Source organism: Balaenoptera physalus (genome assembly GCF_965194825.1).
Source record: "Balaenoptera physalus genome assembly, chromosome: 10".
Classification (NCBI taxonomy): domain Eukaryota; kingdom Metazoa; phylum Chordata; class Mammalia; order Artiodactyla; family Balaenopteridae; genus Balaenoptera; species Balaenoptera physalus.
In genome coordinates this window covers 41,396,885-41,424,125 of record NC_138889.1, presented here as the reverse complement: position 1 = coordinate 41,424,125, position 27,241 = coordinate 41,396,885, and the positions used below count along the sequence as shown (strand labels likewise).

At 43.7% G+C, this 27,241-nt stretch overlaps 2 protein-coding genes across 5 annotated transcripts in view; one reads left to right on the top strand and one right to left on the bottom strand.

Annotated features, from left to right (window-relative positions):
* The window catches only part of AMOTL1 (angiomotin like 1), a 176,255-nt gene that overhangs the window by 59,223 nt on the left and 89,791 nt on the right, over window positions 1–27,241 (top strand). Inside the window, exon 1 of one of the 4 annotated variants that reach the window (XM_082409886.1) lies at window positions 8,869–9,137. The exons of 2 other annotated variants lie outside the window; for them this stretch is intronic. In XM_082409886.1, the coding sequence (XP_082266012.1) occupies window positions 9,089–9,137 (49 nt within the window). In that variant the 5' untranslated portion in view covers window positions 8,869–9,088. Of the gene's footprint in view, window positions 1–8,868; window positions 9,138–27,241 lie in introns of those variants that run through there. One more of the 4 variants, XM_082409888.1, reaches the window with a different exon arrangement.
* Window positions 4,378–9,079, bottom strand: LOC309636683 (uncharacterized protein; the record flags this gene model as incomplete). Its single annotated transcript, XM_082410092.1, has 2 exons — window positions 4,378–4,476; window positions 8,849–9,079. 2 exons carry the CDS (start codon window positions 9,077–9,079, stop codon window positions 4,393–4,395), a joined length of 315 nt encoding a protein of 104 aa, XP_082266218.1. The 3' UTR covers window positions 4,378–4,392.

The window sequence follows — 27,241 nt, the reverse complement described above, 5'->3', positions numbered from 1 at the left end:
TTTGTTTTAACCTGGCACCGAGAACTGGGCCTGACCTCACATATAACTTGACCAATATTTAGCATAGTGGGATCATCAGACCCCTTGACCTCAACCCCCCACCCAACTTAATATCATTCCATTAATCAATACCCATCAGGTGTAGTTATTTAATTATTTTAAATTCACCTAAAATACCTAAGCTAGCCCATTTTTTCCTGTTTTGTTTGTAAGGATCTCTTGAGATATTTTTCCTAGTTAGGGTGTGGGAGGGGCTCAGATCAAGATGCCTACCATTCATATTTCCTGGCTCTACCAATTAAATATCCCCAAACTCGAGAAATGTCAACAGAAGAAGCTGTGTGTCTAGGACCGTCTAGCACAGCAATAATTAAAGCTTCTCTAAAATGGCCATATTTTGAAAGAAAACGGATAACAGGTTAGTAATCGTAGCTGATAATTGTGGAGTATGTGCTGCGTGTTAAGAGCTGAGAGCTTTACATGCAAGTGACTCATGAATTTCTCACAACCCTTTGAGGCGAATACTGTTGTAACCACTACTTCTCAAAAGAAGAAGAACTGAGCTTTAGTCAAGTCAAGTCATATAACTAATAAATGACAGAAGGGAAGTTGAGCCCAGGCCTGTCTCACTCCTCAGCTTGTGTTTTAGAATACTTAACTGCCCCCCACAGACTGAAAACCACCCCTGGTGGTTTTGAAAGAGATGATGTATGTAACACGCTTAGGGCAGTGCATCTGTGGAGGCTTAGTAGAGTTTACTGCCTTCCCTAAAGAAAGGGAAGAACTTAGTAACGAGTTCAGGTCCCTAGCAGCCCCCAGGAGTCTGTGAGAAGTGTCTGCACCCACCACTGGCTGCACAGGGTCGGCCTCAGAGCGCTCTGCAGCGGTCCAGTGGGTCTGGAGCCCGGGGATCATCTCTCGCGTCCAGGGGAGCCTGGAGAAGGAGCTGTGCGTGTGCAAGGCAATGTAGTGTAGCGTCAAGATCAAGAGCTCTGCTCTGAAGAACAGGTTTGAATCCTGGCCCTGTCACTTTTGAGCCATGTGATCTCGGGAGATTCCCATCACCTGGGGCCCAGCCTCTTTTCCTCATGCATAAAACAAGGATAATGAAGCCTACCATGCAGAATGTTATGTACCAATGAAATGAGGTAACATATGAAATCAACTGGTAGAGAGGAGACACTATTCCGTACTTGATCACTCGAGACAGAAAACTGGGTTTTGATCATTCTCCTCCTACAATGCTTCTTGCCTGTTCCCTCATTTAGGTTGGGATTCTGAGTACACAGAAATGTAGGTCCCCAAATATCCTAAACCAGGGTTTCTCAAAGTGTGGTCCGTGGACCAGAAGCATCAGCATCGTCTGGGAATTTGTTAGATTAAAAGTGCAATTCTGGGGCTTCCCTGGTGGCGCAGTGGTTGAGAATCTGCCTGCTAATGCAGGGGACACGAGTTCTAGCCCTGGTCTGGGAATATCCCACATTCCACGGAGCAACTGGGCCCGTGAGCCACAACTACTGAGCCTGCGCGTCTGGAGCCTGTGCTCTGCAACAAGAGAGGCCGCAATAGTGAAAGGCCCGCGCACCGCGATGAAGAGTGGCCCCCGCTCACCGCAACTAGAGAAAGCCCTCGCACAGAAACGAAGACCCAACACAGCCAAAATAAATAAATAAAAAAGAACCACTATGTCCATCAAAAAAAAAAAAAAAAAGTTTGCAAAAAAAAAGTGCAATTCTTGGGCCCCACCCTGACCTGCTGAATGAGAATCTCAAGGGTGGGACCCAGCAGTCTGTTTTAGCAAGCTCTTCTGGTGACTTTGATGCAGCTCAAGTTTAAGAACCACTGCCTTACTGGCACTGAGCATCCTAGGTCTTCCCCTGTTTTCAGCAAGACTCAGATGAAGGCTCTAGAGAGACTGCATCTTTCACGTGGATATGGTGGTGACCAATGTGGAGTTCACTTTCAGGTTGTTTCCATTTAATCCTTTTATTATTCTTCATCCCAAATCGGTCATTTTCTGACGTTCCTTTTCTCTCTTCCACTTAATTTGAAACTCATATTGTTTGAAACTCATAAGGTATTACATCCTAAAGGATGACTGGAAAGGGACCATTCCCAGATGCTGGGTAAAGGAGGCTCGTAACATTCCTGAGGAACTTATCCCGGGATGCTCCAGACTGGATCCATGCAGGCCCTCCTCCCTTTGCCTCCTTTAAGCTCCTTCCTGCTTCAAGATCTCCGCACAGGCTGTTTGCTCAGCTGGGATCGCTCTTCCCCCTGTTCTTCGTCTCCTTGGAGAAGCCTTCCCTTTCCACTCCGTCTAAGTAGTCACCTTCTCCCTCGTGAGTCTTTGTTATCGCACCCTGTTCCTTTTCTTCATCGCACATAGACCAGTTTGAAATTATAGGTTTATTTATACACATTTTAATAAGCAGAGCCCATAGCAGGGTATTTGCACACCTAGTGGAGGGTGTGGCTTATTCAATGTAGTTGATATTTTTTGAATGAATGAATGAACCGCTGCAGCTTTCACATGGCTCTGCCTTCTTTCAAACTCTGTTGTGCTTTTGGTTAATCCTTTCAGTTAGTCTTTCTGTTTAGGACTTTATTTTTTCTAGTTATTTCTAATTATTCCCCTCCCAACCTTGGACTCTTCTGAAGACTCTGTTCTGCTTAGCATGATACTGGCTCTGTTGCTGACACACGATAAATAATTCCTGATTTCTGGATGGATCACCTATCATGTAAGATGGGAATTTTAACTCTTACCCTACCCTCCACCCCACTCTGAGATTATGCTGTAAAACAAATTTTTCTCCTGAATTGAACCATCCAGAGTGGCTGGAGCTCTTGGCAATGGTGAGAGTTTCCCCACTTCTCTGTCTTTGGCATTTAAAGTATAAGACGTGCTGGAAGGATGCTGGTCTTTAGTGCATATTCTAGAAAGAGAAGAGCTAGAACTGCTGTGTAGGCTATGGAGGGTCCATTCTTCTCACCGTTTGTTCTAGCTATGAACAGAGAGGACATGTTTTCAGCATAAAACACACCTGCATCCTTTTCAGAAAGGCGACTACAAGGGATCTTTATTAAGTCTGAACATTCCGATCAAAGTTATCTTCAGTTATTGTGACAGTCCTTGTTTTTAATAGCGATTGTATGTTGCTGTTGTTTTAGAAACTCAGTATGATTCCAGTTTTTAGGAAAAAAAAAAACAAACCCACGTATCTGTACCATCATTGGAAATAGAATAAAACCTAATTGGTTTTTTGTTCATGAAGAGAGACATGGGAAGAAATTGCCATAATGTGATATATACTGTAGAACGAACAAAACTGAGGCTGCCTCCTATTAGTACGCAATTGGATTCACCCAACAGCTCAATGGAATGATCAGAATGGTTAGAAGCTTGGGAGCCTGTAAACTGGGCACCATTAACTACTCATGTAATTCAGTGGTTCTCAACCGGGGGGGGAAGTTTTGCCCGTAGGAGACATTTGGCAATATTTGGAGACATTATTAGTTGGCACAACTTGGAGTGGGGGGTAGGGTGGTTTCCACTGGCATCGAGCGGGTAGAGGCCAGGGGTGCCGCTAAACATCCAACAATGCAGAGGGCAGTCCTTACCACAAAGAAATCTCAACACCAAATGGCAAGAGTGCCAAGGTTGAGAAACCCCGAAATAACCAATTAGCCAGAAAGTATGAGCTTTCAGTATTCCCGAGGTTTCTGTAGTAAGAGTAGCAAATAACAGAATGATCATCATTTATTACATACCTGTGACATGCCAGGCGCTTTATATTCATAGCTACTGAGTGTCTCAGTCAGGATCTGACCCCAGGTTTATTTGGGGCCAATGTCTCTACTCTTCCTTTTTAGCTTTTTGGTGTAGGTGCATTTTGCCTGGACATGATGGTATCCACCTTCTGCTTCTTGGTTTTATATAGATCAGATTATGCGTTTAATGCATATTATGTAATACGCTCAGAGAAGAAAGCTATGAGGCAAGAAGAGACCAGTGTGTCACCATGGGTGTGAAGCTGAAAACATCCAGACAAACAGGCCTCAGATCCGTAACTCACTAAATGAGCCAAACGCCTGTGGAGGGTGAAAGCACGGAGCCTGGCCCTTAGTAGGTACTGAATACATATTTATTGGGCAATTTTTTCATAATCGACAGAGTCCTGGGGTAAGCCCCAAATGGAGCAGGGTTTTCAAGTGACCCATTCTGTTATATAACATTTAACTCCTCCTGGGAGCAGTTTACCCATCTCTAAGGCACCCGGTATTTCCAGAACTGCAGAGCGGTCTCACCTGGGCATCTTCCACTCGCCTTGCACATCTTCCTCTTTGTTTTTCACTGTCCATTCTCAGTCAGTCTGGCCTGGAAAAGGCTCATCCTGACTCCACCTTCCTCACAGCAGTGCTCTCCTGGCATCCTCTGCTTTGGGCACTTCCAGGACTCCCTGCATTTTGCTCCTGTTAACAGTTTACAAGACGGAGGCAGGGCATATGTCAGAATCTCCAGAGGAGGAGCTTATTTGAGAACGGGATTTTATATTTGGAAATAAGCAGGAGAAAAAAATACAACTATTGTCTTTGTAAAACAGAGAACTGAAAGAAAAGCTTGGAAGAAATCCTCTTGCCTGGCAATAATATATGGATTTAGCAAATCTGGGGTTGGTGTGACCATTTTATGTTTTGGAAAAGAAGAAGTTCAAAGAAAAAGTGTCGAGAAGCACAGCAATGTGCGCTCTCCTTTCCCCTGCCTTTGCGAGTAATGACGTCCTTCCCTCAGCACTTGGATTTCTTGGAACCTGCCCTTTTCCCTCCCTGTACGAAGCCAGTCACTCCTGCATGCTCCCATAATGCTTTGTTTTTAACGTTCTAATGTGTCACCCATTGTCCTTTACCTTTATCATATTAAGCTCTGATACAGTAAATGCTGCTGAAAGAGAACTGGAAGAGCACCTTGACCCCAGTGAACCAGTGGGAGGTCTTAGTCCTTGACCCTCAAATTTTGCTGTGCTTGGCATCGCTTACAGTGGATTCTGTGACGACTCCATCCTTAGAGACCCTGAATCTCTAGAATTTGGAGGTGAGACATCAGGAATTTAAAATTTTACATGCCTTGGCTTATAAATCACACTTTGGGAAGCACTACAGAACTTGGGTTTCTCTGTTCTAGAAACAAAACAAGCGTTTTGATTAAGACAGCCTGGCTGCATTGAGCCATTGGTTTGTTCACGCTACAGGTGTTCATTGAGAACCACTAATTGTAGTGTGACCTGTCCTAGGTGATGCCGGGCAGTAGCTGTCCCTTTTGTGGACATGCCTGTCCACTCTTTTTTTGCCGTTTGCTGTTTCCCTCCTGGCAAGCTCAGGCCCATTCTTAGGGCCCATCCTAGTCCAAGTAGCAGATGATAAAGACTTTTAAGGCTGTGTTTGGTGGGTGCAGAGAAGAAGAGTGGGGGGAGGGGAAGAGGATTCCCATTGTAATAGAGAATTAAATTCCTTGGTATTTCAAATCACTGGAGAAGGGAAGGGTTTCTTTTACTGAATTCCTATTATGTGCCCAGCACTTGACATATATTGTCTGATCCTCACAATAAGCCAATGAGCTAAATGTAATGATTCCCATTTTACAGAGGAGGTAGCTGAGGCTTATGTTTTGTTACTCTCCATAGCTAGAAATAGGTCGACCCGGACTAGAACTCAGGACTTAACACTAAAGACCATGCTCATCCTCCTCTTCCTGGATGCCTCTGTTCCCTCACTCTTCTTCCAGCCTCTGTGCTTGTCTGGAACATCCTGGTACCTTCCCTGTCTGGAGTTAAAGACTGTTCCCTGCGCTGTCTCTAAGAGTGCCAAAATTGCTCTGTCACCTTCTTAACTTTCCTAAGGGTGAGTAAAAGACAACTTGGGTCGCTTTATAGAAAGGATGCCGACCTGTAGAGTGAGTATATAGATCCAAAATCACAGATGCTGACTGGTTCACTCCCTTACTGCTAGTAAAGCTGCATTCAGTTTTTATTGTAAACATACCTTGTTTCTATTTGGCCCCAACCTTAGTCAGAATCTGCAGCCAAATATACTATATAAAATGTTATCGATGACCTCTTCCTGGTTAAATCTGAAGTCTTTTTCTCAGGCCTCAGTTCCTGAACAAGAGTTAGATATATCTGATGTAGGAGATTATTCATTTTCTACATTTGATGTAGTGATTATTAATGGTTGAGGAAATTAAGGTGAGTGGAGGGGGAAAATTGGCCTACTAAACTATTACTCGGTATCAATTTGAAAAGTCTAGGCTAGGTCCACCTGATTGAATCAGCAGATTCTGGAGCCCACAAGCTGTGCCTGTCACTTCCTCAGAAGTCTAGGAGTCTGTAGCATTTGATAGGGGGACCATCTTCTTAAAGCTTCCTCTGGCTTCCATGCCTGGAAACCTTCCTAGCTCTTCTACTTCCCCAGCGTCTACCTCTTCTGCCTCCTTCTTTCCTGAATTTTCTGTCGTGGGCATTCTCCAAGTAAACTGATCTTCAAAGCTTCATCTCTTTTTTTCTCTGCATTTCTGTTCTTGACTTCTCACCCAGGCTCTTGCTCCTTATTTCTCTTGCCCAGAGGACAGGAAGCCTGTCAACATCTTTCTCAAACCAGTTCCCCCTCTCAACTCTGCTTCTTCCATCATTGGTTCATCCGTTGGACCAACTGGTTTATAAATGTTCCAAGAATGATCCATTCTTCCTATGACCCAGGCACAAAATCTGAGTTAACTTGATTACCTTGTTCTTTCTCCCAGGATAGCTGTCTAGTCAATGAAAAGAGTAAAATCTTGCTTCAAAGATTTTGTATCTTCCCTGTATTTGGCATCTTCAAAGATTTGGTATCTACATGGTATCTCTCTCTTCCTTTCTATCTATCTCCCAACCTCGGTTGTCATTGCTTCCTGTAGCTATTTCCCAGATGGGCTCCCTATGTCCAGGGCTAATGGAGGGTTGCTTGAAATAATAGCAACTGTGTGCTGAACACTTATATGCATCGTGCTAAGTATTTTATATTTGTTGCTTTATTCAGTCCGTACCACCACCCTGTGAGGGTTGGTGCAATTTCCCTCATCTTGCAAATGAAGAAACTGAGGTTTAGAGAAGGTAGATGACTTGCCTAAGTGCCCACAGGTAGAGTGGTTGAGCTGTGACTCAACCACTCATTTCTGTTTTGTTCCAGTGGATGCTTGTAACTGTTAAATTCTGCTGCCTCTCAGGATATAGTATGGTATCTAATAGGGGGCAATTAATAAATGTTAGTTTCCTTCTTACTTTCCCTCCTTTTTCTATCCATCACCTCTCCCCCAGCCTGTGCTAAATTCATACAATGCCAGTGGCTCTGAGCTCCACCACTCTTCAAGGCTCTCCTTTCTCCTGCATGCAGTCAGTCCTCTCCACCAAGGGGTCCGCTGGCCTGTTAGGAACCCGGGCCGCACAGCAGGAGGTGAGTGGCGGCGAGCAAGCGAAGTTTCATCTGCCGCTCCCCATCGCTCCCCATTGCTCACATCACCGCCTGAACCATCCCCCAGCCCAGTCCTTGGAAAAATTGTCTTCCAGGAAACCGGTCCCTGGTGCCAAAAGTTTAGGGGACCGCTGCTCTCCACTTTTTCCAAGCATCTCCAGTGCTCTCCTGCTCTGTGGTCGCGTATTTTGTTATCTTAAATAAATAAATCCTTGAAGGGCTGGTTAGCTGTCGTTTCGTTTCTTTTATGTGTTATCGAGTACTAGGGTATCGGACTTTAAATGTGGTAGGTTTTTGGTAAATAATTGTTCAATTATTGCATTTGGGTTTTATCTTGAGAGCAGAGGTTACCGAACCATCAGGGATGTATCACAAGAAAAGACTGGAATCGGAGGGGCACACAACCCACCAGGATTGAGTGGAGGGGTCAAACTGCTGGCTGACTAGTTAGCTAATTGCCACAATCCAGACGGGAATCCCTGAAAGAATTCTGGTCTAGAGAGAAGGCAGAGAGGAGAGGAGCACAAGGTAAGAGGTGTGGTTTGCCCTGGCTCTCCTATTAACATCTTCCTCAGCAACTGCAATACTGTTACCTGGCCTCTCCTCCTGTAAGCAGCAGAGCCAGCTCCTGGAAGCTAGGGAGAGATGTTACATGGTGTGGGTGGGTTTGGGGGTCCCCAGATCAAGGCTCCGGAGGTCTGCAATTGAGTATACTGGGGTGGGTGAGGAGTGTTACTCAGTGTAGCCTGATTTAAGAGGTGGGATAGAATCAGCAACATTCTCCCAGAATTACTTTAATCGCCTCCGCTCGGGCAGGTAACAGCCTAGAGCTTTGTGACCACTGGTTGTAATATCTGAGGTTGTAGAATCTGTTTTGGCCCTTCTGCTAGTCAACGGAGCCCAGAGCAGCAGCTTGTCGCCCAATCCCAGTGCATGATAGAAGCACTGGGGCTAGGGGAATGAAAAGAGAAAAGTCTGGCCACTTTTCATCTGGAAATTCCGCTTAAGAAGAAAAAAATCCTACACAGACCTGATCTGGACTTTGAGGGCAGATCGGGAAACCGATTTCGGCCGGAGTTGGCCTGGTGGGAAGGAAGAGAAAGTCGAAGGAGAAGTCGAGTCTGACATGAATTAAACCTCGGCAGGGACCAAAACAAGGGAGGCCGTCGCCCTCCTAACTCTCGGGGAGACACGTCAGCTAGAGCTGGGGGCAATTTCAGCCGGCGATCTCCCGGGCCCCGGGAGGGGCGGCGGGAGCCTGAAGACGGGCTCTAGGGCCCAGCGGCCGGGCGCTGGGCGGGGGTGGAGTGTAGGGTTACAGTGACGATTCCGGACTACCCACCCCGGGCGGCGCGCGGGGCGCGGGGAGCGCGGGCGGCGGCGGGAGCGCACGCGACGCTCTAGGACCCAGCGGCGGTGGTCCGGTTTGGGGCTGGAGGGGAAGCCTCGGCGTGTCTCCTCTTCCTTGTGAATGGGGCTGCTTGTCGGGCGCCGCTTCCCCAGGCTGCCACACGCCATGCCCAGCGCGCTGCCTGGCGGCCGCCTTCCCCAACCGCGGCACTGAACTAGCCATGGTCGCCTCATGTGGAGGGCAAAGTTGCGGCGGGGAACTTGTGAGTCTGCGGTGAAAGGTAACCAGTCCCCGCTCCGGGCGCAGGGCGGGCGCCTCCGACTCTCCCGCGCAGAGGACCCGGCCGTTCGATGCTCCCCGCCCCCTGCCGCTCCGGGCCGGGGGCTCCTCTCCGGGAGTTCGGGGCGGAGATCGGCCCGGCTCCGGAACGACTTGGGCAGCCTATTCGGTGCCGGGGGCCGGGAGTGCTTGCCACCGGAATCTTGATCTCCCTTACCCAGATTGCTTTAAAAAAAGAAAAAAAAAATCAGAACTCTGTTCCCGCGCCACTCTGCAGGCCCCGGAGCCGGCCGGCCGGGTCGCAGCGCCGCGCCTCCCCGCGCCCCCTCGAAGACTGGGAGTCGTTTGGCCGTCGTGGCCCGAGGCCGGGGCTGCAGGCGCGCCCTCGCCTTGGGGCTGGCCTTTCCGGAGGGGCGCTGCCATATGGCCTCCCTCTCCGCGACGCGCCGGCGCGCGGCTCTCCGGCGGCCGAGGGAGGCGGCGGAAGGGGTGGTCGGTGGCCGCTTCCCTGCGCGCGAGACAAAGGCGCGCACGGTGGCCCGCCCGACGCGCCGGACCCCTCCTGCAGCCCCAAAGTCTCGTGTCTGGCGGGTGGGGGCGGAGACGGGGTCGCGCCGCGGAACCCCCGCCTCGGATCGCGTTCTCTGATTGCTTCTTCTTTGTTCTCCCGGGACAAGTTTCTTTGACAGAAACTGGGGAGTTAGATCCAGCTCTCCCTTGCTGTTCGTGTTGCTTCAAAAGAATCTGGTTTCAGGGGGAAAAACATTAAACTTTCCAAGTGGAGATGGCTCTTCTTGGAATGGGACTTTCGTGGCACTTCGGTCGATGACAGCTGGGCACAGCGGGGCCCGCGCTGTGGCAGGGGCCGGACGTGCCCCGTGGGCAGCCGGGCTGGAGGACCGGGCGGCGGAACCGACGAGCGCTGGCTCGCACCCACCTCTAGGGCCTCCGCCGCGGCGACCTTTCCAAGTTTCTCTCTTTAGGAGCCCAGGCTGAGAATCCGGCTGCCTGCCCGCAGCTCCCGCGCCTCGCCACGCCCTACTCTCTAGTATCTTGATTGGTGGCTGTAAAGACTTTCCCTTTCCATTTTTGTTCGAAGGGTGTTTGCTTCTTTGGCTTCGGCGTCGGTTTCCTGTCCCCGAGTGGCACATGGCTTTGGAAAATGCCCGGCTGGTGTGTGGATCACCTGAACTGGGGCTTCAGTAGACGTGGCCCTGATGATGGGCCTCGGAGCCTTTGAGGTTGGGACCGAACATTTTCCGCCCTCGGTCCCCCTCACTTCTTTTGCCCTGTCCTGATACAGTGCGGACATGGTTGCCCGTTTTCTTCTTCCGAGGCATGTTAGGAGAATCGAGTTTTTGTACTGCTTATAAAGTCCTTGGTGGTGCTGGAGATAGTGGGTCACTAGAGCCATTTATGATCCCGGAAGATGCTTTGGACTACCCCAAACAATAACGTTACTTGCTATAGGCAAATACAACCAGAATAGAGGGATTATTAATAGCTAGTATTCCAAAAAGTTTCCTTCCTTTTCAGGAAGTGAAAAGTCTGGGCTTGAAATGTTGAATAGTCATTTCTCTCTCTTTGCTTCCAAAACTGGCCAGTGTGTCGCTGCCAAACTAAGATTTCCCCTGGCTGCCCACCACTCCAGCTGCCCACCACTCCGGGCTGCCCACCACTCCTGGACCCGGCAGCTCTCCGTGGACGTCCGACCCAAGTTAAGCACTGGTGTCTCTCTAGATGGCAAGTTCTTGAAGCATCTAGACCAGTGTGACATTTATCTCCCAGGACGCTGCTCTGATCATCATAGTGCATCTATTATAATGCTTTTTATGGAAGCAACGTGAGCCCAATACTTAATACACTTTGAACTGTTCTACAGAGGAGCAAAGGGTTGGAAACCACTGATTTGACCAGAATTAAAAGGAGTAGGGCATAGAGTAGAAGGCTTTAGAGCTGCCTGCCTCTACTCTCCCTGGTGGGGCGGGGAGGCGGGGGATGTTTAGTTTCTGGATGGGTATACTTTGCTTTTGTGAGATACATTTTTCAAGATAAATGAGGAAACGCTTGTGAACTCTGCAAGTGGATAGGAGGAGAGAAGGTGCTCTTAACTCCACTCCCCACTCCCTTCTTTTTATTATTATTTTTAGTTTTTAAAAAAATGTTTATTTATTTAGCTGCAGCGGGTCTTTGTTGCAGGATCCCTGCATTGGGAGCACAGAGTCTTAACCACTGGACCACCAGGGAAGTCCCCTCTCCCTTCTTTTTAAAATGCACACAAGTCTTGGTCTTTTGGTTCTGTGTGATGGTGGGGGGTGAAGAATACTAATGTACTGAAGGGCATGTGGAGATCAAAGCACTTAAAAATACAAGCTAATGGAGGACTTTTGGTTTAAATGAGATTTTAAAGTGCTGTTAAGAGAAGCACAGGAATGCAGAAATGTGAGTGATTTTCTGGGAAGGCACTCTGCTGATTAGACTTGAGAGTGTCTGCCCTTGGCCAGTTCGTCTGGAGGCTTCTGTGGATAGAGCTCTGCTTTTTTTTTTTTTTCCGATGTCTACCCCTGTGGAGAAGTGTGGACCCAGGGCCTGGGGGAAAGATGGCCGACCTAATTGAAATTAGATGGCAGTCTGGCTGGTGAGAGTTCTGTTGAAAAGTACAGCCCCTAGGTACCAGTGCTTCATAGCAATTTGTGAAAGTGCTTTGAAAATGATAAAGCACTGTATAACATAAAGCTTTTTAAAGAAAAAAATAATGAACAACTTAGAAAACAAGGGAATTGCTAGTGAAAATCGTAAAAATCTGATTTTCCAGGCCAATACATTAAAAAGGAAGTGACTTTGTAAGACCCATTAGTAGTCCTGATAAGCAAAATTCTCCCAAAGTAACATCCCCACTCCTTCCAAGTAGCTATCTGCATTTTAAATGCATATGGAAGCTTAGATCAGGAAATTCTCTAGTGTTTTGAATAATTTTTCTCCTCCTATTCTTTCATTAATTTTGGTAGGTTCTTATGTCCCAGAATTCACTAGGCAATAGAATACTTGAAAAGCGAGGGGTAACTTGGAGGTCAAGTAAGAGGACATAGTTAATTATAAGGTTTGTTGGAAATAGTCTGAGGTTGTTGAGGTTTTTATTTGTTTGCTTAACGATTTAAAAAAATTTTTTTATTTTGTTGGTTTGTTTTGTCTTGGAGGGAAGGCAACATTTAAATCTTGGCCATTGTGGGTAGATCCGTACACTACATTTTCTGGAACGGAGGCACGCCTGGGCTTGTGTGTTGGCACCACTCTGAGTTCTTCTCTAACTTGTGAGGCCCTTGGCCTCCATCCTTGCGAAATCTTAGGGTATATTCATTCCAGGCTCTTAGGACCAGACTCCTGGACTCCCAAAGTGTCTCACACATCAGGCATTTTTTCTCCCTTTATTGGTGGGGCTGGGGGAGTAGCTCTAACGTGTTAGGAAATGTATCCCTGTTAAGCCTCTGGAGAATTGGGTTTAACTTAAAAAAAAATAATAAAGTCACATGGTCCTACTGTGTGTGTTTAAATCTGTATTTGGGACTTCACTGGCCAGTAGTGCAGCTATGTACCCCTCTTTTCTTGTTTGTTTTGTTTTTAAGTAAAATGCCTGTAGCTCACTTGTTTGTTTGTTTAACTTTTAGTTTTGAAATGATTATAACTTTACGGGAAGTTGCAAAAATAGTAGAGAGGTCCCTTGTACTCTTCACCCAGTTTCCCCCATTGGTAACGTCTCACATAACCAGAGTACAACAGTAGAACCAGGAAATGGACCTTGGTACGATCCAGACCATATTCAGATTTCACTAGTTTTACATGCAAACACTTGGGTTTGTATGTGTTATCCTCCTGTGCAATTTTTTTTCACATGTGTAGCTTCCTGTAGCTACCACCACAATCAAGATGCAGAGTTATTCTATCACCTCAAAGCTCTGCTTTGTGCCACCCCTTTATGGTCACCCTCGCCTTCCCCCTATTCCATCTCTAAACTGTGGTAACCACTCTGTTCTCCTGTATAATTTTGAGAATATTACATACATAAAATGATGCAGTATGTGATCTTTATGAGATTAGCTTTTTCACTCAGCATAATACCCTTGAGATCCACCCAAACTATTGCTTTATCACTAGTTTGTTCCTTTTTATTGCTGAGTAGTATTCCCTGGTGTGGATATACCACAGTTTGCTTAAGCATTTACCCACCGAAAGACACCTGGTTGGTGTCAGTTTTTGGCTCTTACAGTTAAAGATGCTATGAACGTTCATGTACAGGTTTTGGTGAGGACAAAGTTTTTGTTTCTCTGGAACAAATGCCTAGGATTGGGATTGCTGGGTTTTGTATGGTAGGTGTATGTTTAGTTTTTTAAGAAATTGTCCAACTTTTCCAGAGTGTCTACCATTTTACATTCCCACCAGCAATCTGTGAGAGATCCAGTTTCTCTGCATCCTCACCAGCTTTTGTTTATTATTTTAGCTGTCCCAGTAAATTTTTTAATCTCGTCATGGTTTTAATTTGCATTCCCTAATGGCTAATGATGTTGGACGTCTTTTCATGTGCTTCTTTGCCATCTGTATATCCTCCGTGGTGAAATGTCTGCTCCTGTCTTGCCGTGTTCTAACTGCATTATTATTATTATTATTTTTTGCCATTGAACTTTGAGAATTCTTTATATATTCCAGATATGAGTCCTTTGTCAGATATGTGGCTTGCATATATTTTTTTTTCAGTATGTAGCCTGTCTTTTCATTTGCAGGAAAAAAATGTTTAATTTTGCTAATGTCCAGTTTATTGATTTTTTTCCTTTTATGGATTGTGCTTTTGGTGTCACATCTAAGAACATTTTGCCTGGGTTAATATTCCAAAGATTTTCTATTTTTTAAAAAAAAATTTCATAGTTTTACATTTTATATTCAAATTGTAGTTCACTTTTACCCTCTTAAGAATGTGTATGTCTTGCTATGCATCTTATAAACCATCTCTTAGGTGTTGATTATGTATTTACTGCTCCGGAAGCACATGGGTGAATCAGGCATAGTTCCCACTCTCCAGAGCTCGCTATTGGCGAGGTGGTATGTGGATATTCCCAGGTGTTAATATTATGATAGAAGAGAAGAGAGTGATGTATTTGGGAGCACAGAGGAGAGAAGCAGCAGGGAGGTCTCGCTTTGATCAGGTGGTCAGGGAGGGCTTCCCTGGGCATGTTGCCCGAGCACGGTGGGAAGAAAATGGGTTCTTGCCTTTGATCTAGTTTTTGGATATTTTACTGGCATGAATTCTTCAGTGTGGGTTACCCTGGATCTTGAGCACAGGCTGAAGGACTTTGGGTAAATTGAGTGGTTGAGGGCTTTTTTGAACAGCACATGGCATAATAGGTTAAAAAAAAAAAAAAAAAAGAAAATGCAGTACTTAAAACTGAGTATGAGTAAGGTTGAATTGATTTAAAGTTAGAATATGTGTCAAAATGAAGAAGGCAGTAGTATTTTGGATTGTTTAGGGTCAGATGGACTTAGTTTGCTTCCTGGCCCTCCCACCTCCTTTCTGTGTGATCTCAGGGCGTGTGACCCGTGCAACTTCATGGAGACAGTGGAGACAGTAATGGTTCTTACCTGGTGGAGTTGCATGCAGGTGAAATGAATTGATGCATATATAGCACTTAGCTCAGTGCTGGCACATTCAAAGCATTCAGTAAATGCCTATTATTATCATTAGTAGTAGTAGTAGCAGTAAAATAGCAGAAAGACAAATGGTTTTATAACGTTATGTGTATTCTCATATATCTTTTTCTTTGAGAAACTGGAATCCCAGTTCTTACTCATAGAAGCTTACCTTTTCACACTTGGGAAAACTGTGTTGTATACCAAATACTATTTATTTATTTATTTAAAGTTTTTTTTATGTCCTTATAGTTAATTTACAATGTAGTGTTAATTTCTGCTGTACAGCAAAGTGATTCAGTTATACATGTATATTCTTTTTCATATTCTTTTCCACTATGGTTTATTATAGGATATTGAATATAGTTCCCTGTGCTATTATACAGTAGGACCTTGTTGTTTACAAATATTATTTATTGATTGAGGTTAGAAGTTAGGATACTCTATTCACAATCTAGTACTCCTTATAGAATATACCTTTTCCCTACCTCTAAACCAAGAGTTTCTGAGTAAAGAACAGTTTTCTCTCCGCCCTGACCACAGGAGGTGGTAGGAGGTGTGTGCTGTCCTGAGCTAGTTCAGAGTTTGGGGTCCTTATTACCCGAGGTACAGTAAGCCAGGGCTGATGTCACTGTGTCCCAAACTTCACTACTGGCAGCTCCATTTCCTTTCCCTTGATGACCAAGTTGTTTATTTCCCAGAGGAAATGGACTGCGCCTTAGATGTACAGTTGTAGAGCAGTGGTTCTTAAACGTGGGTGGACATTGGAATCGCCAAGAGGGCTTATTTAAAACCAGACTGCCGGGCCCCAGCCCCAGACTTTCTGTTTCAGCAGGTCTTGGATGGGGCCTGAGAATTTGCATTTCTAACAAGTTTCCAGGTGATGTTGTCGCTGCTGGTTCGGGGACCACACTTTGAGAAGCACTATTTTAGAGCATAGGCCCCTATAAATTAGACCTAGACTGAGGTACCTTACTCTTTGGAACTGAGTCTGTTTATGTTTAATGGTTGAGATCGACATAGATTTGATTTCTGAGGTTCCTAGTTGATGTACACGACTGTATCCTTTCCTCTAATCCCTCTTCCATGCCTTCCCCCTTCCCCACCCCTACTTTTCCTTCTCTCGGTTGTCTTTTGATCTCTCAGTCCTTGGAAGACATGCCAGGTTATGGTACATGGTGACCATATACCAGCTATATCGCCTTGGCTAATTCACTTAACTTCTGTAAAATAAATGTGTTTACTAATGCTTATATCCTAAGGTTATGGTGAGGCTTACCTGAGATAATGCATGTTAAAGGGCCGTATAAGAGGTAAAGCATGGTGCAAAATTTGTTTTTTTATTATTTTGAGCGTCCTTGATTTCCCTTTGGAAGAGTGTCCTTGGATTTGGAGGTGGACTGCCTCTCCTCATGCTGAGTTCCACTGCTGCTGGGGGGACTCGGTAAAGATTGCTTCGAAATCTGCAGGGACATTGTGGAGAAGTTTCCTGCAGTGGACCGGCGGCTGGGCTAGGGTCTCTGAGGGCTTCCCAAGCTGCGATGTTTTGGAGGCTCATTGATGTGTAGTTGTAATGACCAGAGAAGAGCTCAGGGCTGGAAAAAAGCTTGAGCAGATGCTGCACTATTAAGAGAGTCTGCTTCCTCTCAGTGGAGAATTAGAATTCCATGATTTTTTCCTCGCAGCTTAATCTGGACCCCAGATTTTTTTTTCTTTTTTTTAAGTTCTAGATCTACACCTTCCATGTTAACCACTAGCCACATGTGGCCATCTAAATTAATGAAAATTAAATGAAACTAAACATTCAGGTCCTCAGTCATACTGGCCACGATTCAAGTGCCTAAGAGCCATGTCCATCATTACAGCAAGTTCCACTGGCCAGTGCTATTCTGGAGGGATGTTAGCCCTGTTTGTCTGAAGGCAGCATCATTGGGCTTCAAATCGTGGGACAGGGGCACGTTTTTGAGTGAAATGTACCACTCTTCCCTTGGAAGTCTGGTGTGACTGATGGGGAGAAAATACCACGGGGATACTGCCCTGTCAGCTTGAACCTCACTTTGCCACTTGGCAATTCGGAGGCTCATTTCGTTTGGAAGGTGGGTCAGCAAGGCATCTGGGCATGGAGCTTATCAAGTTAGCAGGCTGTTATCAAGGGTCATGGTCTACTGTTTCTAGGGGATATTCGAGGCTTTGGTTCAGTTCGTGGGATTCTTCCAGGAATCTGGTCCTTGAGAGAAACAAATGGAAATGTTAGGCTGGATTTAGCCCTGAGACCCCCTTCTCCTGGGGAGGATCCCGAGGCGGCCTGGACTCCTCCGCCTTGGGTCGGCTGCCCTGTTGAACCAGCCTTTGTCCGTGGGAGGCTGGGGGCTCACTCGTCTGGTTTGTGGCGCCAGTTTGGACTTGCTCGGATGCCATTCCGCGCTGCGTCATCCTCACTGTTGCCTCCTTTGAAGATGTTCTGTAAACTGTCAAGTTCCTTTCCTTACTCGCCCGCATCCAGTCCGTCACCAGGGCCTCGCAGTTGACCCCCAGGATGGTTCTTGCCTACATCCCCGCCCTTCACGTGTCTCCACAACCCAACCAGCTGGACTCCTCATTACCTGGACTCTGTGGGAGCCACGTGACAGGTGTCCCCCCTTTGCTGTCTTACACCTCTTCTGATGAACTCTGTCCTTCCTCCCTCCCTCCCTCCCTCCACCCCTCTCGGGGCAGGCAGATCAGGACAAGGGTGACAGATGTCATGTCTTTCAGGCTCACTCTGCCTCCTCAGTGTGAGGTGGGGCGCACACACCCCCTGTGGCCCTGTGCCCGGGAGGAAGGAGGCATCTCCCTTCCAGCTGCTGCTTCTCAGCTGTAAGGGCTGCTCCGGGTGGCGTGGCCCAGGAACGGAACCCCTGAGAGCAGGCGTGAGGCAGGCCTTTCCCTTCCTTCCATGAGCTGTGCTCTGAAGGGCCCTGACCACCGAGTTTCTAGTGAGTGAGCCTTTCTATCTGGCAAGTCTGGGGAAAGGAGAGGATGTAAAATTCTCTAGTAAGGCCCTGTTTCCTGAGGGACGGGTCCCTAAAATCACTGCAGTTAGGTTGCTCATCCTGGTGATGTGGGAAAAGGTTGAAAGATGTGAGGGCAGTTTGTTCACTCGTATGAACTCTGTAATTTATAATCAATCCTCATTTTAGGGCTGTTAGGTTTGTTTTCAGTATTGGATATTACAGGCAGTACTTTGTCTTTTACATACTTCTTTGCAAATGTACTAATATATATCTACTATAAATTCCTAGAATGATAACCATAGTATAAGTACATTTTGAATTTTAATAGATATTGCCAAGTTGCCATCCAGAGGTTCTATTTTTTTTCCATAAATTCTCCCCAATTCAGTTTTGTTAAAATTTTACCATCTGATAGACAAAGGACTGTTATATTTTTAATTTGTATTTGTTTATTATGAGTGATATTTAGCATCGTTTTACATGTTTATAAACCTTCTGTATCTGTTTTCCTGAAAACTTTCTATTTATGTTGAACTTTTGCTTATCCATTTATAAAATCTCCTCATGCATTAAAGGATGCATTTAATGGCTATTAATTGTCAAAAAAAAAAGATGTGAGGGCAGACAAGAGGGAGTGTCTGGGATCTTTCTGAGGAGTGGGGCAAGGAGGAGGAAGGATAGAAACGGAGACTAGGAAATGTGCTTTTTCAGATTTATGGAAACCCGTGGAGGCAGTGGACATTCCTTAGTGCATAGTAGTAAACTCACTGCAGAACACACTTAACCCCACTCTAGTTTCTGAAAGGAGAAATGGACTAATGTTCCTTTATCTGGAAGAGTAAAAGAAAATGTCTTCTGAAATCACAATAGGCTTAAATGAAGACACCTGGGAAAGTACTGTAACCGGCACAAAACCATTTACGCAAACCTTGAAGATAATGGGGGTGTGAGGTTAGAAGCTGGAGGTTTGTTAAAGGACAGAATCCTGTCACACTCACCCTTCTCCATGGTAGTGACTGGCCTGGTAGGTCCAAACTGCGTGGCAGCATGAAAAGTGGTGAATAAATTCACTTTAGCTAACTTTTAGATTTGCTCCTGTAAAATACTCATCCAAAAAAAGGAAACAGTATGTCTGAAAAGGTCTACTCCGAAATAGGGATTATCTTAGTCCTGAGTTTAGAGCTAAAATTTCCCGAAATTCTGAAGTTACTTACTTTCAACTTTCTCCAAAATAAATTCCAGGAATATGGAGTAGAAAAAAAATGGAAAGAAATACAAATATTTATATTTTAATGGCATTTGTTAACTGACCAAGATCACACTGTAGTTTAGGAACATAAAATGGGCTCCGTGTAATTAAGCTTGCTCATAAAGTGAACAGCTTTTGTAGGATGAAATTTAGTAGTTAGGCAGCAATCAATCACACATATTCTAATTGAATCTACTCTGAATTAGTTTCAGCTTCTCTTAAGGATGGTACATGTTGAACATTTGAGGAGCATGACATTTCTTATTTGGGGACAGAATATAAATTAGGGAAAATTTTGGATACAGAAGCTCTCACTGCTCAATAAAAATTGTTGACTTACTAACTCTGGACTGTGCAAGTCAATAGTGAGGTGGAGAATTTGGTGAGGATACAGTAAAAGGATAGAGTTCCTCCAGTTGACATTTGAGGGTCTGTCACGTGCATGGAACTGAACTCGGTGTGGGGTGTATGTCCTTTGCACCTATGGAATTTATATTCTAAAAAGAATGAAATGTTAGAAAACAGAAGGCAAATGAACTGGTTTATTCCACTCTGAGAAACGAAGGTCAAGAAATGATTAATAACTGCCTTTCAAGTATTCTGTGTTCACTGTGGACTACGTAAGAGGAAATGTGTTGAAATGACAGATATCGTGACTTCTAGAAGCATGGAAGAGTTCCCTGCCAGGGAGCTTGGGAGGGTATGGAGGACACAGACGCACCCAGGGAATTACTAGATGTGTGAGTGTGACTTAGTGGCTCACACTCAGTAGAGATGATGGGAGGTGGGCCTAATGGGCCAGTTGTGATGTGTTCATCTGTGGAGCTGAATCGTTAAGACTCCAGAGCTGGAACCCTGGAGTCACTGCCCACCGGTGCCACTCACTGGCTTTGTCATCTTGGGCAAATTACTTAACCTCTCTGTTAAGTAGTTTCCTCATATGTTAAATAGGGATAATAGTAACACCTACCTCAAAAGATCATTGTAAGAATTTATGTGTATTATGTGAGTTAAAATATGTAAAGTGCTAGGAACAATATCTGACACATTACAAGAGTCATGTGTTAGTTATCACCCATGTGTTCCATTGCTGTGCAACAAAGTGCCTCATCCTACTGGCTTCAAACACTCATTTATTCTGCTTCCAGATTCTGTGGGTCTGGACTCGGACCAGATGAGATGGTTTGTTTCTGCTCCAATGTGCTGGGAGGAGGCTGGGGGTGACTGGATGGTTTGGGATTGGCTTATCTGGAGACATTCACATGTCTGGCACCAGGGCTGGGATGCACTTGAAGGCTAGATCTGCAGACTGGAGCTCCTGCAAGTGGCCTTTTCTCACAGCATCAAGCTAGTCAGAATTCTTACGTGGTGGCTCAGAGCTCCAGATGTGAGTATCCCAGCAAACAAGATAGAAACTGCCCTGCCTTTTATGGTCTGATCTTGGAAGTCACCTAGAGTCATTTCTGTTGTTCTTTTTTGGGCAATGGACTTAAAAGCTTGCCTAAATCCGAGGGAGGGGGAGCTCATCTTTCTACAGGAGTGTCAAGGAATTTGCAGACGTGTATTAAACTGCTAAAGTCATCATAAGAATCATGTCGCCAATATTAAGATAAAATATTAACAGTTGAGCACACAGTAAATCCTCAGCATTTGGACCACCTAGAGAATGTATTGTTGCGATGATGTGAATTTTCTGTGTAGTTAAAGGTAAATGTGGCAGTTTTTCTGCAAGATTGATTCCCACCCCAACTCCGCTCCTCCACTCCCTCAACTCTTGCCTTATGTAACTTTTTCTTGATGGTTCAGAATCATCATTAGAAACATCAATTAACGTGATGTGTTGTTTGAATTGAGGGTGGGGGGGGAGAAGGGTATATAGATAACACAAATATTTGCTGACAGTGATTCTCATTTTTTAAATATAAGCACCACAGTTATCTTCCAAGAAGATGCTTTTCTACCCATTGTTGAAATGGGATAGTAACTAAAATAGGTAGTAACTGAAGGTGCAAAATGATGATAGAATTAGTGTAAAAATTCACGTACGTGTTCTATGTGCAAGAGGTACTGGGTGAAACACTTGAAAGCCCTATGCTGATGACGTTTCCCATTTCTTAAAGATTTGGACTGTGAGAGCCCTGGACACTTGCTAGGTGGAAGTTGATCAGCACCCACAGAACAGACCAGAGTCATCAGCACTGCCGAGCAGTTCAGTAATAGAATATGCTCTGGATTGAGTTCTGAAAAAGTCATCTTGTTTAAAAAAGTGTTCGAATTGGCAGACTTCTTTTCATTGGCTGCATGTAGCCCTCTAATGCCCTCGACTTAACTTGCAGCCTTAAAGACCTCCATGGCCTTTTACTTCAGCTCTTTTTCACTAAGAACTGCTCTTAGAGGAATCATCCAAAGATAGCTCAGAACCTTCACATAAATCAGCTGCTTTCTGAGTCTGATAGGGTGGCTAAATCAGTATTGTCCTGGTCTTTTATTTTTGCTTTCTAAAAATTTCTTTTCTCTTTCTTTTTTTCCTGCCCTCCCCCTTTAAAAAATCATAATCACATTTTAAGTCATAATTTAAAAATCATGATCCTTGGTTTGTGATGCACTGTCATTTTTGGTCTCCCTGGAGAAAGTGACAGCCAGTCTGAGAACTAGAAGTGGGTAGGAACAGTGCAGGTCTTAGACCTGAAGAATGCCATTTGTTGAAAAGGGACGTGGAGCCCTGGAGGACCGGCAGGAAACTCAGGTGGCTGGAATCGTGACCGACAAGGACCAGATCAGATTCAGTAGGTTCTCCCAGGTGAAGGAGGGGAGCCCTCAGAAAACCACCAGGTGGGGCATGTCAGGGAGTCATATGAGACATGTTCTATGGCGACAGCACGGGTTATGTCTACATTCACCTTTCCATTTTCTCTTTGGTTTGAGTGAGTTGTTCTATCTGGGAAGACCAGTGGAAAATTAGTGCTAGTTATACATCATTGTTTGCAAAATCTGCCTTATTTCATCATATAGAAAAAGGATTTAGGAATCTGTGATCTGTTGTTTGCTCGTCCATTTAAGAAGTTAAGAAGAAAACAACCCTCAGACTCTTAATTCTGGTTATCACCTAGAAGTCTCCACTGAACTAAAACTTAAGCCTCATCAATATAGCAGTGAAATCTGCTCACATTGATGACCTTTGTGTTGATTCAGACCTGAGATTCAGATCTCCAGAAATGTTACATTATGTTCCGGTCATATTGATTCAGGCATGTTTTTTCAGAGAAATTATTGTAAATCAGTTTTGAAACCCTTGACTTGGAGGAATTAGTCAGTTACTTGTTGCACTGGGCATTAGAGGAAATGTTCTAGCGGGTCTTTGTAGTCAACTGATACGTTATACATCTTGAAGCGAGGTCAGACATTTTTATTCTTTGATTTTTCATTTTATTGACCAGTTATAAGACTCACTGCTTGAGGATGAAAATAGGCTTTTAGTTGCCACCTGTGTTATGATCCTGAAGGACTAGGCTTTCAGGATCATAGGTAGTAAAGGGTCAGTTTTTTCCTCCATTGACAGTGAAAGGTTTGGACTCACTGCAGGAGATGTGGAGAAGAGATTTGGAGTTCACACCTTGACCTCCATCCTGTTATACCACTGGTGGATTGAAAGAAAAGTCATGGAACACAAGTGCCAAGGAGAGGAGGGTTTTTTAAATTATTTGTAATTCTCAGTACAAAGGACAAATTTGCCTCTCTCCCCGACTCCAAATAACTACCCTGTTGTCCTTCTGTCTGAAGGTGGAACGTCCGGAGCAGCCGAGGGTGTTCAGGTTAGATTCTGGTTCCTGACACCTTCTCCAGGTCCACCTAGGCTCCTGTGTGCCAGGGTGGCCAGACAGGTTAGGAGTTTTGGAGAGCTTTTGGATGACACCATGTATTCTTTTATTTTGGTTTTTGGTAGTAGAACCACAACATTATGCTTATTTTCTGAGAAATTGTCTGTTGTAAGATGTCTCTTATTCCAAATTCTTGGAAACTTGAAAATGTAATTTTAGTCTTGTTTGTCAGTCAGCTGAATAGTCTGACCTAAAACACTCTAAAAGCCTTCATCTCTGGTTTGCTTGAGCATCTTGCTGCTGTTCCTAAAAAGCGCACTGATTGGATCCTCTCTTGAAAGTGAAGTTTACGGCGATGATTCTTTCTTTTGTTGTTTTGTTTTTATTTTATTTTTTAATTAAAAAATTTTTTTTATATTCTTTTCCATTATGGTTTATTACAGGATAGTGACTATAGTTCCCTGTGCTATACAGTAGGACCTTGTTGTTTTTCCATTCTATGTATAATGGTTTGCATCTGCTAATCCCAAACTCCCACTCCAGCCTTCCCCCATCTCCCCCTTGGCAACCACAAGTCTGTTCTCTATGTCCGTGAGTCTGTTTCTGTTTCGTAAATAAGTTCATTTGTGTCATATTTTAATTCCACACATAAGTGATATCATATGGTATTTGTCTTTCTCTTTCTGATTTACTTCACTTAGTATGATAATCTCTAGGTCCATCCAACAGCCTCGATTCTTGTTCCGTTTCCCCATTCTCATAAAAAGAAGCTAAAAATGTATTGAGCACTTACTGTGTGCTGGAACACTGCTCATAGCCCTTGCCATTGTCTCAGTTAAGCTTTGTAACAGTCCTATGTAGTAGGTCCTATTATCCCCATTTCTTGGTAAGGTAATGGGCACCAAGAAGTTAACTCATTTGCTCCAGTTCACATAGCTAATAAATGGTAGAGCCTGGATTCTTACATTGTTTAAGAAACAGATTTGTCGAGACAGAACAAAAAGCATGGCACATCCTTCCTTTCCATTCAGTGGGTATTTTCTCCTCTTTCGTTTTTATCCTTTAAATCTTTCTAATACTCAAATCTTTTGGCTTGACAGCATCATTCTCTTTTCTCTTCAGTCATCATGTCTTAACATCCTTCCCTTTGTCCAAAGATTGCCTGACTTCCTGCCAGGCAAGTTATTACAGTTTCTTTTCTCCCCACCTCCTAATAGTAATCTCATGGAGGCTTTTTGCCAATCAAATATCATTGTTGATTTTTATTCCCTTTTATAAGAATTCCTCAAGGGCAAGAAGATGCATTCCTGTGCAGGTGTTTTCTAGAGGGGCTGCTCTCTCTCTTCAGATGCATTTTCTGTAATCAACAGGATCGTTCTTCTGACAAATAGAGTTCAAGCAGCGCTTTGCATCAAAGGGCCTCTGTACGTCTTCTCTGTATGTCTCACCAGCTTTTGGGGGCTGTGGGCATCTTCCTTTGCCTGGGCAGGGAGGTAAATCATTTTCAAGTATGACTGGTTTGCAACCTTTTTCATCTTAAAATTCTCCTTAAGTTTCACATTTTTTGCTGGAAAAGGCTATAGAACATAGAACAGTGTTTCTCAAAGTGTGGCTTGTGGAACCCTGGGGGTTTCTGAGACCTAAAAGTTACCTTCTTAGTAATACTAAGACATGCGCCTTTTTCACTGTATTGACGTTTGTACTGATGGTCCAAAAGCAAAGGTGGGTAAAACTGCAGGTGGGTCCACATGAATCAAGGCAGAGGTCCCCGACTGTACTAGAAGTCAGGCTGCTTCTCACCAGCACACAATATAAAAAGCCCGTTTCACTTAAGAATGTTCTTGTTGAAGCAGCACAAATGATCAGTTCTGTTAAATCTCCGACCTCAAGTACATCTGTTGAGTGTCTTGCGTGACGAAGTGGGAAGTACGCATAAAGTGCTGCTGCAGCACACTGAGGAGGAGCCCTTGTGTGACAAGCACTTGAATCGTGACCTTAATAGCAGCTTTTCTCAGTTGTAGTTGAAAGAACAATTGACAAACTGTGGTTATGCTGAGTTAGATATTTGATAGCTGTTTTCTCAAAAGTGAATAAAGGGAGACTGTTACGTCAAGAAAATCAATGGACGGTATTTGTTACCAGTGATAAAACTCAAGATTTCAAGTGAAAATCAGAATCTTGGAAAACTTGGATTTGCCACCATGAACTTGACAACTTCCCAATACGTAAAAGACTTTTTGATGGTTGCGATCTGTGTTGTAGTAAGAAATGTGATTTTTGTCAATTTTGTCGATATTGCTTACTTGGAATATTTCCATGTATGGAAGATTTTGCATAGTTCGGTGAACCATTATTTTCCTAATGACCAATGTATGATGTTAGGAAATCCTGCACTGGTAAAGAAAAGTCCCTTCAAAGTGAAAGATGGACCAGTAGATTTTAACGTAATAGAATATAGAGGAATATCCAAGAAAAGGTTTGTTTTTAAATTTACTTATTTTTTAATTGAAGTATAGTTGATTTATAATGTTATGTTAGTTTCAGGTGTATAGCAAAATGATTCAGTTATATGTATATATAATATATGTATTCTTTTTCAGATTCTTTTCTCATATAGGTTATTACAAGATATTGAATATAGTTCCCTGTGCTATACAGTAAGTCCTTGTTGTTTATCTATTTTATATATAGTAGTGTGTATATGCTACTCCCAATTTCCTAATTTATCCCTCCCCTCCACCTTTCCTCTTTGGTAACCATAAGTTTGTTTTCTATGTCTGTGAGTCTGTTTCTGTTTTGTAAATAAGTTCATTCATATCACTTTTTTTAGATTCTACATATAAGTGTTATCAGATGATATTTGTCTTTCTCTGTGTGACTTACTTCATTTAGTATGACTTACTTCTAGGTCCATCCATGTTGCTGCAAAGGGCATCATTTCATTCTTTTTAATGGCTGAGTAGTACTCCATTGTATATGTATACCACATTTCTTTATCCATTCATCTGTTGATGGACATTTAGGTTGCTTCCATGTCTTGGCGATTGTAAATAGTGCTGCAATGAACACTGGGGTGCATGTATCTTTTCAAATTATGGTTTTCTCCAGATATATGCCCAGGAGTGGGATTGCTGGATCATATGGTAGCTCTATTTTTAGTTTATTAAGGAACCTCCGTACTGTTCTCTATATTGGCTGTACCAATTTACATTCCCATCAACAGTGTAGGAGGGTTCCCTTTTCTCCACACCCTCTCCAGCATTTACTGTTTGTAGATTTTTTGATGATGGCCATTCTGACCAGTGTGAGGTGATACCTCACTGTAGTTTTGATTTGCATTTTTCTAATAATTAGTGATGATGAGCATCTTTTCATGTGCTTTTTGGCCATCCTTATGTCTTCTTTGTAGAAATGTCTATTTATATCTTCTGACCATTTTTTGATTGGGTTTTTTGTTGTTTTGATATTGAGCTGCATGAACTGTTTGTATATTTTGGAGATTAATCCCTTGTTGGTTGCTTCGTTTGCAAATATTTTCTCCCATTCTGTGGGATATCTTTTAGTTTTGTTTATGGTTTGCTTTGCCGAGCAAAAGCTTTTAAGTTTAATTAGGTCCCATTTGTTTATTTTTGTGTGACCCAGAGCATGACATTCCTGCTTTTTGTTTAGGAAAAAAGGAGATAATGAAACCTAATTCTCAGAGATGTGAGAATTATCTGAGATAATGTTTGTGTATCATGTCGTGCTCAGTAATGTTACTTTCTTTGCCTTCCTTCCCTATAATTAGATAGCTGCTTGTTTTACATGACTTGCTGGCATAGTTGGCTCTGTGATTTCTCAGTTTCAGATTTAGAAGTATTTATCATATAATATGGTAGGCAGTTTCCCAGGCTTTTTCTCATCATGTTGAATTAGATGTATTTTTTTGTATGATCACTTTTTTATTGTATCTTTATAACAATATTTTAGATGTAGCTGAAATAGTCATATTCCCTTACCAGTCATTTGGGTTAGCTATTATGAAATATAGGGCACTAAAACTATTGACTTCAAGTCTGAATTTATTAAAAAGTAACACATTTATGCAAAGGATTTTTCACTTTAAAGGAGTCAACGCAGATTGGTTGGCTGGTTGGTTTTAGGAAAAGTTGTCTCCTTTAATTGTTCATCATTGTTTGGATTCTTCAGCTCTAACATGTTTTGGCTTAAAATGTGATCGATTTATAAAGTTTCAGTTTACCACAACTTTTCAGTTCATGTGTTGTATAAGATCTTATATGGCAGAGAAGTACAAGCTTCCCAAACCTGACTCTGCATTCAAATCAACTCTGAAGCATAGCCAAAAACTTCCTTTCTGGTCCATACTTGT